Genomic DNA, 16,493 nt, shown 5'->3' with positions numbered 1-16,493 from the left:
CCAGTGGTCGGCAAACTGCAGCTCGCGAGCCACATGCGGCTCTTTGGCCCCTTGAGTGTGGCTCTTCCCCAAAATACCACGGCCTGGGCGAGTCTATTTTGAAGAAGTGGCGTTAGAAGAAGTTTAAAAAATTTGGCTCTCAAAAGAAATTTCAATCGCTGTACTGTTGATATTTGGCTCTGTTGACTAATGAGTTTGCCAACCACTGGTATAGCTAACTACACATCTACTGGGTTATATGGTTTAGCCTAGGCTACAAACCTGTATAGCACAAAACATGAGATTAAATCAAGCACAAGAGATGTAATCAAGAGACGAGGTAAGCACCAGATATATGAGGCCTCTGCAGGTATAACATGGCATACTGTTTTATAAGTAGAAAGAGTACACTTTAAAGTAATAATAAAAAGTATAGTAAATACATAAACCAGTAACAGCCATTTGTTGTCGTTATCAAGTATTATGTACTGCTCGTGATTATATGTGCTATACTTTAAACTGGCAGTGCAGTAGGTTTGTTTACAACAGCATCACCACAAATGTGAGTAATGCATTGCGCTATGACTTTATAATGGCTATGTCACTAGGCAATTAATCAACTGAATATTGTTTGTTTGTTTGTTTTTATCTCTAACTAGAGGCCTGGTGCATGAATTCGTGCACCAATGGGGTCCCTTGGCCTGGCCTGTGGGATTGGGCCGAAACGAGCTCTCTGACATCCCCCAAGGGGTCCGATATTGCGAGAGGGCGCAGGCCAGGCTGAGGACCCCACCAGTGCACGACTGGGGCTAGGGAGGGACACAGGAGGTTGGTCAGCTGGGGAGGGACCGCAGGAGGGCTCCAGGGTGTGTCCAGCCCATCTCACTCAGTCCTGATCGGCCGGACCCCAGCAGCAAGCTAACTTACCGGTCAGAGCATCTGCCCCCTGATGGTCAGTGCATGTCATAGCGAGCAGTTGAGCAGCCTTAGCATATCATTAGCATATTATGCTTTGATTGGTTGAACAATTAGCATGTTAGGCTTTTATTACATAGGATACTGGCTTATTAGTTATACTAGAGGCCCGGTGCACGAAATTCGTGCACGGAGGGGGGTTGTCCTTTAGCCCAGCCTGTACCCTCTCCAATCTGGGATCCCTCTCACAATCCAGGACTGCTGACTCCCAACTGCTTGCCTGCCTGCCTTCCTGATTGCCCCTAACCACTTCTGCCTGCCAGCCTGATCACCCCCTAACTACTCCGCTGCCAGCCTGATTGATGCCTAACAGCTCCCCTGCCAGCCTGTTTGCCCCCAACTTCCCTCCTCTGCCGGCCTGGTCACTCCTAACTGCCCTCTCCTGGAGGGTTGATCACCTCCAACTGCCCTTTCTTGCAGGCCGGGTCCCTCCCAACTGCCCTCTCCTGCTGGCCATCTTGTGTCCAGGATCTTTGACCACATGGGGGCAGCTATATTGTGTGTTGCAGTGATGATCAATCTGCATATTATTCTTTTATTAGATAGGATAGAGGCCTGGTACAGGGGTGGGGGCCAGCTGGTTTGCCCTGAAGGGCGTCCCAGATCAGGTGGGGTTTCCCTTGGGGTGTAGGGCGGCCTGAGCGAGGGGCCTGTGGTGGTTTGCAGGCCGGCCACACCCCCTGGTAACCCAAGCGGAGGCCCTGGTATCTGGAATTTATTTTCCTTCTACAATTGAAATTTTGTAGCCTGGAGTGGAGCCAAGCCAAGCCTGGGGCTCCCTCCGAGGCCGCAGCCATTGTGTTGGGATTATAATTGAAACTATGTTGCCTTAAGTGGGTGAGCCTGGCCAGGGTGTGTGGAAAGCTTTGCTTCCCCTGTTGCCAGCGGCAACCCTGGCCTGCTCTCTCAAGCTCCATTCTGCCTCCATTTGTTTGAATTTGTTTACCTTCTATAATTGAAACTTTGTAGCTTGAGTGGAGGCTTAGGCCTGCAACGCTGGCAGAAAGCTTGGCTTCCTCTGTTACCTAGGAAACCTTGCTCTCTATGGCTGTAGCCATCTTGGTTTGGGTTAATTTGCATACTCGCTCTGATTGGATGGTGGGCGTGGCTTGTGGGTGTGTCGGAGGTATGGTCAATTTGCATATTTGTCTATTATTAGTTATATTCCTTTGTTGTTTTTTAATGATTACCCAAGGGTTTAGGATGAGCATTTTTAATTTATGACAGATTACCTTCAAATAATACACCGCTTCTTACAAATATCATATTTCTTTCCTTCCTCTTACTCTTTCTGCTGTTGAAATGTTTTTTAATCATTTTTTAAACATTGTTTACATTTACCCACATACTTATTTCCAGCACTTTTCATTCTTTTATGTAGATCTGAGTTTCTAGTTGCTATCAATTCCTTCTTCACCTAAAGAACTTCACTTTTTTCTGTCCTGTGGTTCTGCTGGAGACAGATTCCATCCACAACTTTTGTCTTTCAGTACTTCAAAGCTGTCATTCTGTTTTTCTCTTGGCTTGCATTGTTTTGGACACGACTCTACTGCATTTATTCTTTTTTTTTTTTAATTTTACTGAGTTAACTGGTTCATAACATTATATAAATTTCAACTATACAACTTCAAATGCCACATCCATTATGTACTCTAGTTTCTTGTATTACCATATATTTGACCCATTTTGCCCTCTTCATCCTCCCCTTTGTTACATAGGAACTATGTATTTTTTCTCTATTTTCAGTACCTTCTCCATCACTAATTTTCAGCCATTTGATATGATGGCTTTGGTGAGACTTCTGTTTATCCTCTTTGTTTTTCTTCCTTCAGAGTGTTGAACTCTGTTTTGGCAAGCAGTAAAGTTGCTTGTGGATCAGCTTGATCTTTTCATGGCTTGTTTTGAAGCTTTTCTTAGGACAGGTTAAAGAAATCCATACTCTGAAATTGGTTTGCCCTCCTACCATCTGGTGTCTTTACTGAATGCCTCATATGTTCAATAAATCAGAACTTTCATGTCCAGCTGGTCAAATCTCAAAAATCCCCAATCTTTTGCCCTGACCTGTTTGGTTCAGTGGATAGAGCGTCGGCCTGCGGACTGAAGGGTCCCAGGTTCGATTCCGGTCAAGGGCATGTACCTTGGTTGCGGGCACATCCCCAGTGGGGGGTGTGCAGGAGGCAGCTGATCGATGTTTCTCTCTCATCGATGTTTCTAACTCTCCCTCTCCCTTCCTCTCTGTAAAAAATCAATAAAATATATATATATATATATATATAAAGTCCCCAATCTCTGAGTAAGCTCAGGGTTTTATTCCCTGACTTCTCTTTGTCCAGCCTTAAGGAGGTTCCCACATGCATGGCCATATGTTTAGCCAAAGACTCAATAGGATCCCTAAAGGAAGTTCTGGAGCTCTTTTTCTGGACAGCTTCTTCCTTCCCCTTAAGTTCCAGTTGTTTCATCTCTTCTAACTCATTTTTACTGCTTCATCAAGGACATGGACCTTACTCTTTTTAAACTACAAGGGTCAGGACCTTGATTCTTGCTCAGATGCCAGCAGTTATCCTCTATTGCTCTTGCACAATCAGTACAAATGTCAACACAGTGAGAAAAGGCAAATAACCTCTTAGCATCATTATTAAAACAAGTAGGGTTTTTTTTTTTGGGGGGGCGGGGGAGGTTAGGGTTTAAAGTAAAAGTGAGTTTGTTAGTGAAGCAAGCAGTGAGACAGAGAGTAAGGCCACTCCACAGGCAGACCAGCCCCTAAAATAGGTTCCCAAAAGGGCCTTGGGGACCCCAGGAATCTGCTGACCTGGGAGAATTGAGTGCAGCTTGTCGTTTTAGCTTCCTGTGTATGCAGGAACTTCGTTTTTTATAGGAAGTAGGAACACCACAAAAGGGATGGCTTGTCCTATCTTGCAGCCCCTCCTAGGGGCCCCTTACAGAGAAGCCTTTTCTTGTCAGACTGGCTAATTGTCTGTTCTTGCCTCTAGGGAGGCTATTGCAGTTGCCAAGGCCCGCCTGCGCCCTGAGGACCCGATCCTGAAGGACCTGTACCTCAGCTGGGGAGCCATCCTTGAAAAAGATGGCCATTATGCTGTTGCTGCTAAATGGTAAGCCTGGGGGAGACGGGTGCACCAGACCTAGAAGAGCTGTGACAGAAGAGCAGAATGAGAGTGGTCAGCTTAGAGGTGGAGGTCAAGTGTCTAGAAAACAAAAAAGCACATATGTATTAAACCAGCTTGGTACGGCTCATCTAGATCTGCCTCCTTGGTAGGTATGTACAGCATCCTAACTATTCACGAAACCCCAGTAGCAGTAAGAAATCTCTTTTAGGGACATCTTGCACCATCAAATAAGAAAAATGGGAGAGAATGACTCCTTTGCTTGGGTTCAATTCAGCAAGTATTGAGATTCTTTTATGTCCTTGACCCATATAATGCTGTCTCTCCTCTGCTGGCTGGACTCGGCTGAGAGCTGGCGACAATGGCTACCTGGGACCACAGGAAGGCACAGGGGCGAGGAAAGGCCCACAGAAAGAAATGATCTGGCCCTCTGAGAGGAATAGATCTGTTTATGACACTTTGAGTTTTGTTTTGTCTTATAGCTATTTAGGGGCCGCTTCCGCTTATGATGCAGCCAAAGTTTTGGCCAAAAAGGGGGATGCAGCATCGCTTAAAACGGCCGCAGAGTTGGCTTCCATCGTGGGAGAGGATGAGTTGTCTGCGTCCCTGGCTCTCAGATGTGCCCAAGAGCTGCTTCTGGCCAGGAACTGGGTGGGAGCCCAGGAAGCCCTGCAGCTCCATGAAAGTCTGCAGGTCAGTCTGTTATTGCATCTTCTGATATTTAAGAAAGGGCCCCAAATCCTTTTCTCATCAAACTCCGGGTGAACAGCCCAGTTACACAAGCTGTACTAATTTGGCAGGTGTCCTGCATACTATCCCACGAAAGTACCCTGGCTTGTCAGTTGCCATATGCAAAGTAGGAGATAATGTGGTCATTCACAGTAATTCCCATTGCGCATCAGTTTGTGTACAACATCCATGAATAGACTAGTCAGCTGAGCCCTGCCTGGGCTGGCAGCCTAGTGGTTGTTCGTTGATGTCATCAGCACATCAGTGACGAGGGGGGTCTCTGAAGAGGAAGAGGGATTGGCTCCAACAGAAATCATGGTGCTCTGCCTCTGGCACCCTCTTCGGCTGTATGCCACCAGGAAGTGTGAGACTGAAACCTTTGGGTAAATGTTTTGTGCCCATGTGGTTAAAGATGACTGGCTTCCACTGCCCGTGTGTGTGTGTGTGTGTGTGTGTGTGTGTGTTTCCTCTGCCTTTTGTGACACATCAAAATTGAGATGACTTTAAAGGCAGCCCCTTGGCAGCGTGGCACACAGACCTTGCCACACGTCATGGAGAAAGTAGTGTTTACAGGGGCATACAAGGAATCTCATGGCAACTAAAAACCAGCAGAAATTTTCCAGGCCTTTCTCTGGCTTTCTGCTCTGTTCCAGCAGCTCTGTTAAAGGTTTGGACATGGCCCCTACCCACCGCTCCAGCTCCGATCTACACCGTTTGTCTGCTCCCGCACCTTCTGCCCATTAGGCTCTTCTCTGTACTCCCTTTTCTCAAGTTTGGGCAAGAGAAGGAACAGATGAGCCCAGACCATCTTTCCTCAGACGGGGGCACAAACCTTGGCTAATCTGTATGTGTCTTAAATTGCAGTGGGCAGGGCTATAGTTGGGGTTCCATGTTATAAAAATGGTTGTTTGGGCTCCAAGGGCTTTGGAAGGAATTCCTCCAAAGGATATCTGGAAAAGCTGTCTGCTTGATCACTTCCCCCCTCGGGTACAACTCACATTGGGCAGGCAGTCACTAAGGGGGGGTCTGGCTGCTAACGTAAAGGGGGACACTGTGAGAAACGGAGGCTGTCGAGTCAAGCACTTTGCCTGCATAACAGTTCCTCTGCTTTGTTGGGTTCCAGGGCCAGAGACTGGTGTTCTGCCTTCTTGAGCTCCTCTCTAAGCACCGGGAGGAAAGGCAGCTGTCAGAGGGTGAAAGCTCTCCCTCGTCCTACAACACCTGGTCCTCCGGCATCGCAGGGCCCCTCACGGAGAGGGTGATTGCAGTGTGGAAGAGCGCCTTCAGCCTGGACACCCCCCAGCAGTATCAGGCAGCACTGCAGCAGCTGCAGACTATCAAGTACCCATCTGCTACAAATAACACTCCCTTCAAACAGGTACCCGTCTGCATGAGCTTCTCACATTCATCACTCAGTTGTAGGAATTCCTTCATCGATGCCTAGTATAATAAGGAAACAAGTTCGATGCCAGTTTGCATTTCAGAAAAGACTAAGGCAGGCCCAGGCAACCTGGGAAGATCCCTTCGGACTAACTAAAGCCCTTTAGCTTTGAAGTTAGATTTAAATCGGCATTCCCTTTTTTTTTTTTCTTTTTTTCTTTTTTACAGGGGTGACACCATTTATTGACATTCCCTTTTAAAAGGAAAAAAGAAGTCTAAATATATAGGAAAGCAGAGAGAATAATGTTCAACCAGAGTTAACAAATGTTCACATTTGTCATTTTTGTTTCATAGTATTTTGGGGGGTTGTTTTGTATTTTCTAGTTTTTTGGTAAAGGAAATACAATCCAGTTGAAATCCCCTATGTTCTATTCCTCAGTCCCATCCCCTTCCCTAACCTAGGCACCGAACACAGCCCCTACATCAGAACATATGTATCATTTTGTTCATTGATTGTTGCAGTGACCATTGTTTGTAAAATCTATCCAGAGATCAAATTGATTCACTGTAACTATTCTACCCGTCCTATGAATATATATCTCAATTTACCTATTTCTCTTTTGAAAATGAGGGGACATTACTATATTATTGATGAACGAGACTTCCTCAAATGATATGACACTTTGGAAAACGGTGTGGCAGTTTCTTATAAACATTCACGTGCCCAATGACCCAGCAATCCACTGCCTAGATATTTCATTAAAAGAAACAAAACCAGGTGTCCACACAGACTTGTGCACAAATGATTACAGCTTAGTTCACAACAGCCAAAAACTAGAAACCGCCCAAATGTCCATCAGCTGGTGAATGGATGTGCAAGCTGTGGTACATCCATTCAGAGGAATGCTATACTATGCAGCAGTAAAAAGGAACAAATTACTGATACACAAAAGCATTATGTGGAAGAATCAAGACACTAAAGACTACATACTCCACAGTTCCATTTACATGAATTCTAGGAAAGACAAAATTATAGTGGCAAAAACCAGATCAATGGTTGCCAGGGGCTGGGGAGAGGGAACTGTGGCTGCAAAAGGGCACATGGAAATATTTTCCAGTGATGAAAATGTCCTGTCTTGATTTTTGATGTAGTTACAGCATATACATCTATATGGATATGGATATATTTATCAAAACTCATCAAATTGCTCACTGAAAATTGATCATTTTTCTTAGAGTTCAGATTTGCTTGTTGTTTTTAATTATAGATTTTAGTTCCAGAAATGCACTTTTTAATTACACACAAATGTGAAGGCATTTTCTTAACATGAGTAGACTTTAACTCAGACAGTATACGTTGTTGTGTAGCTAGATATGAAAGCTTCAGGTAGGGAAGCAAAAATGAATGGTGGAGGAGGACCTTTCTTCAATGCCGACTGTGTGTACTCTGTCCAAGTGCAGTTAATGGGAACACTGGTGTCGTCCTAGTGCTGTCTGCGGGGGGATGTTTAACAGACTCTGGCCTCTCCCTCCAGCTCCTGCTTCACATTTGCCATGACCTGACTTTGGCAGTGCTGAGCCAGCAGGTGGCCTCCTGGGACAAGGCTGTGGAAGCTCTGCTTCGGGCTGTGGTCCGGAGCTACGACTCGGGGAACTTCACCGTCATGCAGGAAGTGCACTCAGCCTTTCTTCCCGAGGGTAAATGACCCACGCACACCGCTGGTAGATGGCTCTGGGATGCTTATTGGCTAGTTGTGTCCTTTAGTAGGAAGTTTGAGCTCTCTTACCTAGGCTCCTAAGAGATACAGCCAGAATGTCTGAGCCCTTTACCTGGCCCTACCTTACCCTCCTACTTACTTTCTACACAGTTTAAGAGCAAGAGAAATAGCATTATACTCATAAATTAGTAAGACTAGAGAAGCACAAAAGATAGACATTTCTTGCTCTGGCTGGGTGGCTCTGTTGGAGTGTCGTCTCACACACCAAAAAGGCTGCAGCTTCCATTCCTAGTCAGGGCACATACCTAGGTTGTGGGTTCGATCCCCAGTCAGGGCATATACGGAGGCAACTGATGAATGTTTCTCACATGGATGTTTCTCTCTCCTGCCCCACCACCTCTCTAAAATCAATGACATATCCTAGGGTGAGGATTAAAAAACACAGACATACTTGAGTTGCACAGTCACTGAACTAAATCACTGTGATTTTTCTTCACAGACACAGTAGGATCCTCAGAGCCTTCAGTCGGACAGATTGAACACATTTTATATCATGACCGACTAGCCTGTAGCAACAAGAACATTGTCCTGAGCCAGTAAAGGCTTAGCTTTGGTTGGCTTTTGGTGGGAGGTAGATCACTGCTGTCCTTTTCTTGGAGTCTCTTAGGCATTGGAAACAACATGCAGATAGGAGGCCAGATTTCTGGCTGATAAAGAAATGCACAACCCCATGTCCTTTCCTCCTTTTCCTAGGTTGTGATCACCTGAGAGACAAGCTGGGTGACCATCAGTCCCCTGCCACACCAGCTTTCAAAAGTTTGGAGGCCTTTTTTATCTATGGGCGTCTGTATGAATTCTGGTGGTCTCTCTCCAGGCCTTGCCCTGAATCTAGTGTCTGGGTAAGGGCTGCTCATAGACAGACAACCTCTGTTGAACAAAGCCAGCAGTTGGATGATGCCAGCTCTGAAGAAACTGACCCCCACACTCCTCAGCCAGAGCCAAGCAAGCCTCCAGAACTAGACATGAGACTCACAGAAGAGAGTAAGCGAATGCTGAACACTTGTAAGGAGCTTTTTTCAGAAAAGCACGCCAGTTTCCAAAACTCGCAGAGAACTGTTGCTGAAGTTCAGGAGACCTTGGCAGAAATGATCCGCCGACACCAGAAGAGTCAATTCTGCAAATCCACAGCGAATGGTCCTGATAAAAATGCCCCTGAACAGGAAGCCGAACAGCCCCTCTCTAGTCCTCAGAGCCTGGGGTAAGTACTGAGTCAATACAAGATGGAATTAAAAATACCCTCCTGGGTTCTCACAGAGTCACAGCACAATCAATACATGACGAGATTGATCAGGCCACTTGGAAGCAGCATGATTTAGTGGTGAACACACAGGCTTTGGAGCCAAATGTGGGTTCTAGTCCTGTCCCTGCTGTGACCTCAGGCAAGAGTCTCAATGTCTCTGAGCTTTAGGTCCCTCGTCTATAAATAGGAGTACCAACTCCTACCTTGCTTAAGAATTAAATGAAATCACAAAATTATTTAACAATAGTACAGTAAAATACTACCTTTGTGCATTAGATTCCCCCAAAAAAATTAATCGTGTAAAATGAGATGTATTATTGCATCACTAATGAAAACTATTGTTTAGTTGTTCTGTACTATCACAAAAAAATACACAAAGAGGGTAGTACACAGAACTGCTCACATACTGAGAAAAATCAAATGATCAAATGCTGTAGCATCCTAATCACTTCCATTGAAAAGAGGGACCAAAAAAAAAAAAGAAAGAAAGAAAAGAGGGACCAGATAGATGACAGGAGCCCGTCACCAATCACTGTAGAGCTTGCATTATTATAAGGCACTTTGCTATGGGTGTTTGCAGTGATTAAGTTATTGATTGGTTGTTCTGATGAGTGCCTTTTACCTTATGTCCCCCAACAGAGTGCCTAAAACATAGTAATTAGAATACTGATCAACTTAAAGCTGTTATTAACTTTACAAATTAAGAAACTTTAACGTCCTTATATTAATTGCTCTAAAAATACTCCCACTGAAATCTTGATTCAGAATTCTGAATTACTTCTCCAATAAACTACCAAACTCTAAGCAGCTTTAGGTTTGGTTTTAATAACAAGAAAAACACTGAAAAGTTCTCTAACCCAGTAGCTCTTACCCTTTGGATCACAGGACCCTTTAAGAAGCTTAACACACTCTTCCAGGAAAAATGTGCATCCATACAACCCATGAGTAGGAGCCCAGCTCTAACCATTCCCCAAATAAATCTAGGCCCTCTGCTCTTGGCTGCAGATTGAACCCCCTAAGAGTCCTATATTTTCATTGGAGCTGTGTGTCTAAGGAGTGGGGATTTGGAATATGATAAGGAATAATATTGCATTTTGAAAACTTTGTCACATCATATTAAATTGCCTTCTCTTAAACTTTTTTTAAAGATGGGAGATAAAGACCCAGGTGATAAAGGAATTTTATTTATAGGCAATTGGAATAAAAGTTACCTAGGGCAAAACATATATGACTTATACTTTTTATTATTATTCACCAGTAAAGAAGAGAAAAATGAGCCACTTTCTCTACCTGAATTAACCAAAAGGCTTACAGAGGCGAATGAGAGAATAGCTAAGTTTCCTGAGAGTGTTAAGGTAAGATTTATAGCACTTCATTTGGTAAAACATTACTGTTTGTAATATCAATTGACTATACCAATTCTTTAAGATCATCTACTTTTCAGTTTCTGAAATCTCTACACATTTGAATGTGCTTAAAAGTTAGAATCTAGTTGCCTTTGGTTAGCTAAAATGTTTTGTGAGAGTAGAATTATTGACAACAGAAGCAGTTTTATACCTCAGTCTTCAGAGAAATCTGACAAATTTTGTAACTGGGAGGTAAAGTAAAATTAAAGTTAGTGTCATGTATTTGATAGCTTACAGATGGATAAGTGTATTTGGATGTGGCCCTGGTGATAATAGAAACATCACTTTTTAAATTAATTGGAATAGAGCTCTAGAAGATTGTATTCGTTGGAGAAGGATGTCCCAGTAGACATTCCAGTTTTGAGTATCCTCTCTCCTTAGATGAAGAACAAGACATTGCCTGTCTTATCTCAAGACATCGTGAGAGAAATGGCCCAGCTGTGCCTGAGAAGTGTCAGGAGAGACTCTTGAGTTACTGGTGCCTTCTATGCAGGTGTTGTGGCTCTTTTGCAAATGCTTCGTTTCACTTTCATCTTTCAGACCTGGCCCTTCCCAGATGTGCTGGAGTGCTGCCTGGTCCTGCTTCACATCGGGTCCCAGTGTCCTGGCAGCGTGACCCAGGAAATGCAGCAACAGGCCCAAGAGCTGCTTCAGAAATACGGCGGCACTAAAGTTTACCAAAGACACTGCCAGACCTTCTGCACGTGAACTTCCAAGAACCTTTAAAATAAATTGCATCAAATTCAAAACGTCTGACACCTTTCACCTCTGCCAGGCATTTGCTCTGATCCCTAGATGTTTTTGCAGTGATCCAAATAATACAAAACGAAGGTCAAGTTTGAATCAACTCTACCCTTAAAAACAGAATCTGACTTTGGACTCAGTTGTGGTTCCCTACTAAAGGATCTTCAAAAGCCAGCAGTAGTTGTTAGAACACCTGCAAGAGTAATTGTTGGTCATCTCTAAAGCCTTATGTAGATTTCATCCAAAGAGGAGAAACTTTTGTCCAAAGTGTTATGTTCTTATACACAAGCTACCTTTATAAATGCTTCCCCTGATCGTAAACAACGTCATTCTTGTTTGAGCTAGAATTGCTGTAGTTTATGACCATTGGTATCATTTTTTAAATTTTAACTTGGGTTCTCCCCTTCTACTCTACTACTAACTACTACTTCTACTGAATGTGAAACAGGCCTGATATATCCATCATGTTGAGTCTTTATCCTAGGTCAAAAATTTGGTTTTATTGTTTCATGTAATTGCTTATTTGAACAAATCATTTACTAAAGTGTTAGAAGAATAACTAACTCAAATGAGTCTTAGCTCTTCAGTTTTGATGGTGATCAAAATAGCTCTGAAAATTACTGTTTCAGTTGTTCTTAATCTTTTTTGGATCACAGGAGAATTAGATTGAAGCCACAGATGATCTTCCAAGAAAAATGCATATTCCTTCCTAGTTTTGTATATGTAAGTTTTGGATCATTGGACTCCGACTTTTGGATCATGCATAATGGACCCTACATACTAATTAATTACAAACCCTTGTTCTTGTATTTATTTATTTTTAAACTAATGAGCATTCTTTTGAGGCTTGTTCTTTTCTTTGGTTAAATAGTTGGACAATGTCAGGAACAGATGTTTCTGTAATATCCCAGTTGCTAGAACATAATAATTAGACAGTTGGGTAGGGTTGACGAGGAGCACTCTTTCCCAATAACTGAAGTGATTCATGGCTTTTTTGCAAGAATTTCACTAACTTGCTAATTCACCACATATATAATGAGTGGTCCCAGGAAATAGAGTTAATACTGGTTTCCAAGTAAGGCCAAATCATCAGCGACAAGTGTGAAATGTTCCACTTACACAGCTGCTCATTAAAAGCTTCCTTCAAAGTGAAGCGTTCTGTATGCGAGCCACCTTGTGGAAAATGGAGGCAAGACCTTGGGGATACACAAGATGCTCTGTTACCAACTGCTAATGTCCATTTCTAGAGCCAGGAATTCATAGCTATGAAAGATCAAACCTGCATGCCAGTAGTTAAAAAGAAATCTTTATTATACAAAATTAAAAACATAAATATATTTACAAGCATCTTAAATACCAGCTTATAATACTTGACATTTTTGAATCATTTCAAATTAAGTTTTCTATAAGCTTTTAAAATGCAAGACTATTCATCCACTTCAGTGAGTTACCAGTTTCATTTCCACCATTGCAAATGGGTTTTTGGGTTTTCAAAATTGTCCATACTGTCATTTAAAAAAAAAAAAAAAATACAGCGTACTTTTTAAATGACTAGTTTTTTTGGGGGGGAAAATCACAGTCCTGAGCTTTCTACCCCAGTTGTGGGATATTATTCCACGAGAACTCTATAAAACAAATTCCTTACTGCCCTGTTTATATGAACCACTAAAACTTTTTGAAGATTCACATTTCTGGTACTCACATTAATCCATCTCCCTAACTTCTCAGGTTTGCTAAAAGGAAAAGCGGAAAACAGAGAAGAGAGGTGGGGGAATACAAATGCCCATCTGAAATCACAACAGACTTATGATCCAAAAATCTGATCTTAACTAATTTCCTTCAGGATCAAATCTATGAAAACATAAAGTGATTTCAAATGATGCACATGTGACAGCAAATTTCAGTGGCACAATAGGATATAAAGACACTTAAGTGGCTACCTTAATGCCCACTCTGGTGTTCCTTATGAATAAAGAGTAGACAAGTTCAGTAGAATCTTTTTTTTTTTAAAGATAAGTTATCATTATCTGGTCTTCAAATTTCAGCACTGAGCATGTAATTCATTTCCATGAGGAATGTCCTCGAGAAGGGTCAAAAAAAAAAGGAAAAGACTCAACACCTATCACCCACACTTAACAAGAATACCATTTTGTTCTACTTTTCCTGGAAGCCCTCAGCTCAGCTGAGAATCATAGTTAAGTCTTCATCAGAGATTAGGAACAAATTTAAAAGAAAAAGAATGACAACTGGTAAGAGTTATATACATTTTACTAGTTTGTTTCTCACTCGTCCTGGGTATTTAAAAAGGTGTCAAATGAGCCATGGATGCTGGTGGCAGGAGGCAACTGGAGAAGAGGCCCAGGGATGAGGAATAGGTAAGACTTGTTTACAAATTCAGAGCAAACACCCCTCTTCTGGGTCTAAAAGACTTCTTTGTCTTTAGTAAAACAAAAGTCTTTCTGTTCAGTGGAGATGGTAAGTACGGCTTGCTCAAAAGTAGCGGTTTCTCTTGGGGAGGAAGATAAGTATACAGTCAGCACAGTAAGCACCATTCTGGGGTGGGCCCGCTCCGCAGAGCCTCGCCACCATCACTGCTGCATGTTGTTGATGATCGCCAGGATGCTCATCTTCTCCTGGGCAGAGTCCACATCCTCATTCTGCTTCTGGGCCACTCCCGTGCCCAGGCCATAGAGCCTCCCACAATACTTGGCATCATCAATACTGTCCTCAAAAAACAACTGCAGAATAGGACAGAGAACCCGTCGTAAGAATCATGCCAAGTCTCAATACTACCACATCAGTACTTCCCAGCTCTCTGAGAGCCCTCAAAATTTGACCAACTAGAAATCAATTCCATACAGAAAGGTTCCAAACCTTTCCACGCTCCTCTGTGAACAGACCTATTTTCCATGAGTTCTTTTACTGCTAGGATCCCTGTGCTGCTGCTGTTTTAAGTACAAATGTCCCATTTCGTCCTTTCTCTTTAGCAGGCAGTGCAATGGTTGAGAGCTTGGGCTCTACAGACTGACTCCCTGTGTGACCTTAGGAAAGTCACTTCAACTCTGTTCTTCACCTAAGCCCCTGTTCCCTATCTATAAAAGTCATATTATAAAAGGTTGACATGAGTGAGATAATGGACATTAACCACTTATAACAGAGCATTATTTCAACCCAGGCACTACTGGGCAGAATGCCTTTGTTGGGGTGCGGGTGGCTTGTCCAATGTAGGATGTGTAGCAGCAACCCTGGCCAGTAGCACACCGCCCCCTCCAGCCTAACCCCCAGGTTGTGACAACCAAAATGTTTCCAGACACTGCAAAGAGTACTTTGGGGGACAAAATTAGGAAGAATGATGCTGTCAGCTTGGTTCTTTCTCAAGATTGCTCTATTTGGAATTTTTTTGTGGTTCCATGTAAATTTTAGGATCGTTTGCTCTATTTCTGTGAAAAATGCCATTGGAATTTTTGCTTTGGGTAGTATGGTCAGTTTAACAATATTAACTCTTCCAAGCCATGAGCATGGATTATTTTTCCACTCATCTGAGTCATCTTCAATTTTTTTCATCAATGTCTTAATAGTGTTCAGTGTACAGGTCTTTGGTTAAATTTATTCCAAGGTATTTTATTCTTTCTGATGCAATTATAAATGGAATTTTTTTTCTTTAATTTCTCTTTATGATAGTCATTATTAGTGTAAAGAAACACAAGAGAACTCTGTATATTGATGTTGCATCCTGTAACTTTTTTAAAAAACTGATTTTGAGAGAGAGAGAGGAACGGAAGGAGAGAGGGACATTGATTTGTTGTTCCACTTGCTTATGCATTTATTGGTTGCTTTTTGTATGTGCCCTATCCAGAGATTGAACTTGCAACCTTGGCATAACAGGACAATGATCTAATGAACTGAGCTATCCTGCAAGGGCTAGTATCCTGCAACTTTACTGAATTTATTGGTTCTAACAGTTTTTTGGTGAAGTCTTCCATAGATATCATGTCATCTGCAAATAGTGAGAGTTTTACTTCCTCTTTTTTTTTTTAATCTTTTTTTTTTTATTTTTTTTTCAGAGAGGAAGGGAGAGATAGAAACATCAATGATGAGAGAGAATCGTTGATTGGCTGCCTCCTGCACGCCCCACACGGGGGACCAAGCCCGCAACCCAGCCATGTGCCCTTGGCTGGAATCAAACCTGGGACTCTTGAGTCCGCAGGCCGACGCTCTATCCACTGAGCCAAACCAGCTAGGGTTTACTTCCTCTTTTTTGATCTGCATGCTTTTTATTTTCCTTGCCTAACTGTCATAGCTAGAACTGCCAATACCATGTTGAATAAAAGTAGCAAGAGTGGGCATCCTTGTATTGTTCCTAACCTTAGAGCTGTTGATTATGATGTCAGCTGTATGGTAAGTGTGTGGTCTAACAAACGTGTTCATATTATAGAAAGCAGAAGAAAAACAAATAATTATAACAATTAGAGCTGCTAGGAACACCAAATATACTTTTGATTTGGGCATGCTGAGTGGCCTCCATTTCAGAATGCTTCTTTGCTTTCCAAACTATAATATATTGAACATCATAACAAACAAAAACAAAAACCTGCTCTCAATGTAGTCATCAACTTCCAATAGAAACTATAAATTTCAACAAACCTCAGCCCACAAAGGTCATCCATCTCCTTGCCTTACCTCTTTCATCCTGAAGAATGCCATTCCTGTCAGCAGTGAGTCTGAGCCTGCCTGATGCTGCCTTCCAATTCTCTGCAAATCTAACTGATCAGCAACTTCCTGAAGACCTCCCTGGAGATGTAAGGAAAACAAAGACAATATTACAGACCCAACACTCCCCTACTCAAGTCAATGAAGTCCATTCTTGAGTTTATTTATTTTGGTGATGGAACAGGCCATTTACTTAACAGGCCTTACCCCAGCCCTCCAAATGATACACTGTGTTATGTTCCATTTTCACTCCTTTTTTCTCTTTATCGTTAATTTTGTCAGATCTCTTCTCCATAAAATCTTAATTGCTATAAAACAAGGCTTAAGAAATAGTAAATGCCGGTCCTGGCTGGGTTTCATCCCAATAAACCAGGGTTTTGGGTTCAATCCCCGGTCAGGGCACATATAGGAAGCAACCAGTAAATGCATA

The 16,493-nt window shown here is 42.6% G+C and overlaps 2 protein-coding genes across 13 annotated transcripts in view; one reads left to right on the top strand and one right to left on the bottom strand.

Annotated features, from left to right (window-relative positions):
* Positions 1 to 12,191, top strand: part of GEMIN5 (gem nuclear organelle associated protein 5) — a 39,810-nt gene extending 27,619 nt beyond the window's left edge. For both annotated transcript variants that reach the window (XM_028161639.2, XM_008152263.3), the window contains exons 22-28: positions 3,945 to 4,064; positions 4,559 to 4,769; positions 5,929 to 6,183; positions 7,721 to 7,883; positions 8,657 to 9,161; positions 10,462 to 10,558; positions 11,150 to 12,191. In XM_028161639.2, coding sequence (XP_028017440.2) covers positions 3,945 to 4,064; positions 4,559 to 4,769; positions 5,929 to 6,183; positions 7,721 to 7,883; positions 8,657 to 9,161; positions 10,462 to 10,558; positions 11,150 to 11,317 — 1,519 coding nt within the window. In that variant the 3' untranslated portion in view covers positions 11,318 to 12,191. The remainder of the gene's footprint in view (positions 1 to 3,944; positions 4,065 to 4,558; positions 4,770 to 5,928; positions 6,184 to 7,720; positions 7,884 to 8,656; positions 9,162 to 10,461; positions 10,559 to 11,149) is intronic.
* CNOT8 (CCR4-NOT transcription complex subunit 8) overlaps positions 1 to 16,493 on the bottom strand; it is an 88,747-nt gene that overhangs the window by 56,217 nt on the left and 16,037 nt on the right. For 10 of the 11 annotated variants that reach the window (XR_008556418.1, XM_054718074.1, XM_054718077.1 and 7 more), the window contains one exon: positions 16,034 to 16,144. Coding sequence is in view for 10 of the 11 variants with exons in the window: in XM_054718074.1 (XP_054574049.1) it covers positions 16,034 to 16,144 (111 nt within the window). In the remaining variant the exon portion in view is untranslated. Of the gene's footprint in view, positions 1 to 12,639; positions 14,092 to 16,033; positions 16,145 to 16,493 lie in introns of those variants that run through there. The other variant, XM_008152260.3, reaches the window with a different exon arrangement.

Source organism: Eptesicus fuscus, chromosome 6, assembly GCF_027574615.1.
Source record: "Eptesicus fuscus isolate TK198812 chromosome 6, DD_ASM_mEF_20220401, whole genome shotgun sequence".
NCBI lineage: Eukaryota > Metazoa > Chordata > Mammalia > Chiroptera > Vespertilionidae > Eptesicus > Eptesicus fuscus.
This window is presented reverse-complemented; position numbering and strand designations above follow the sequence as displayed.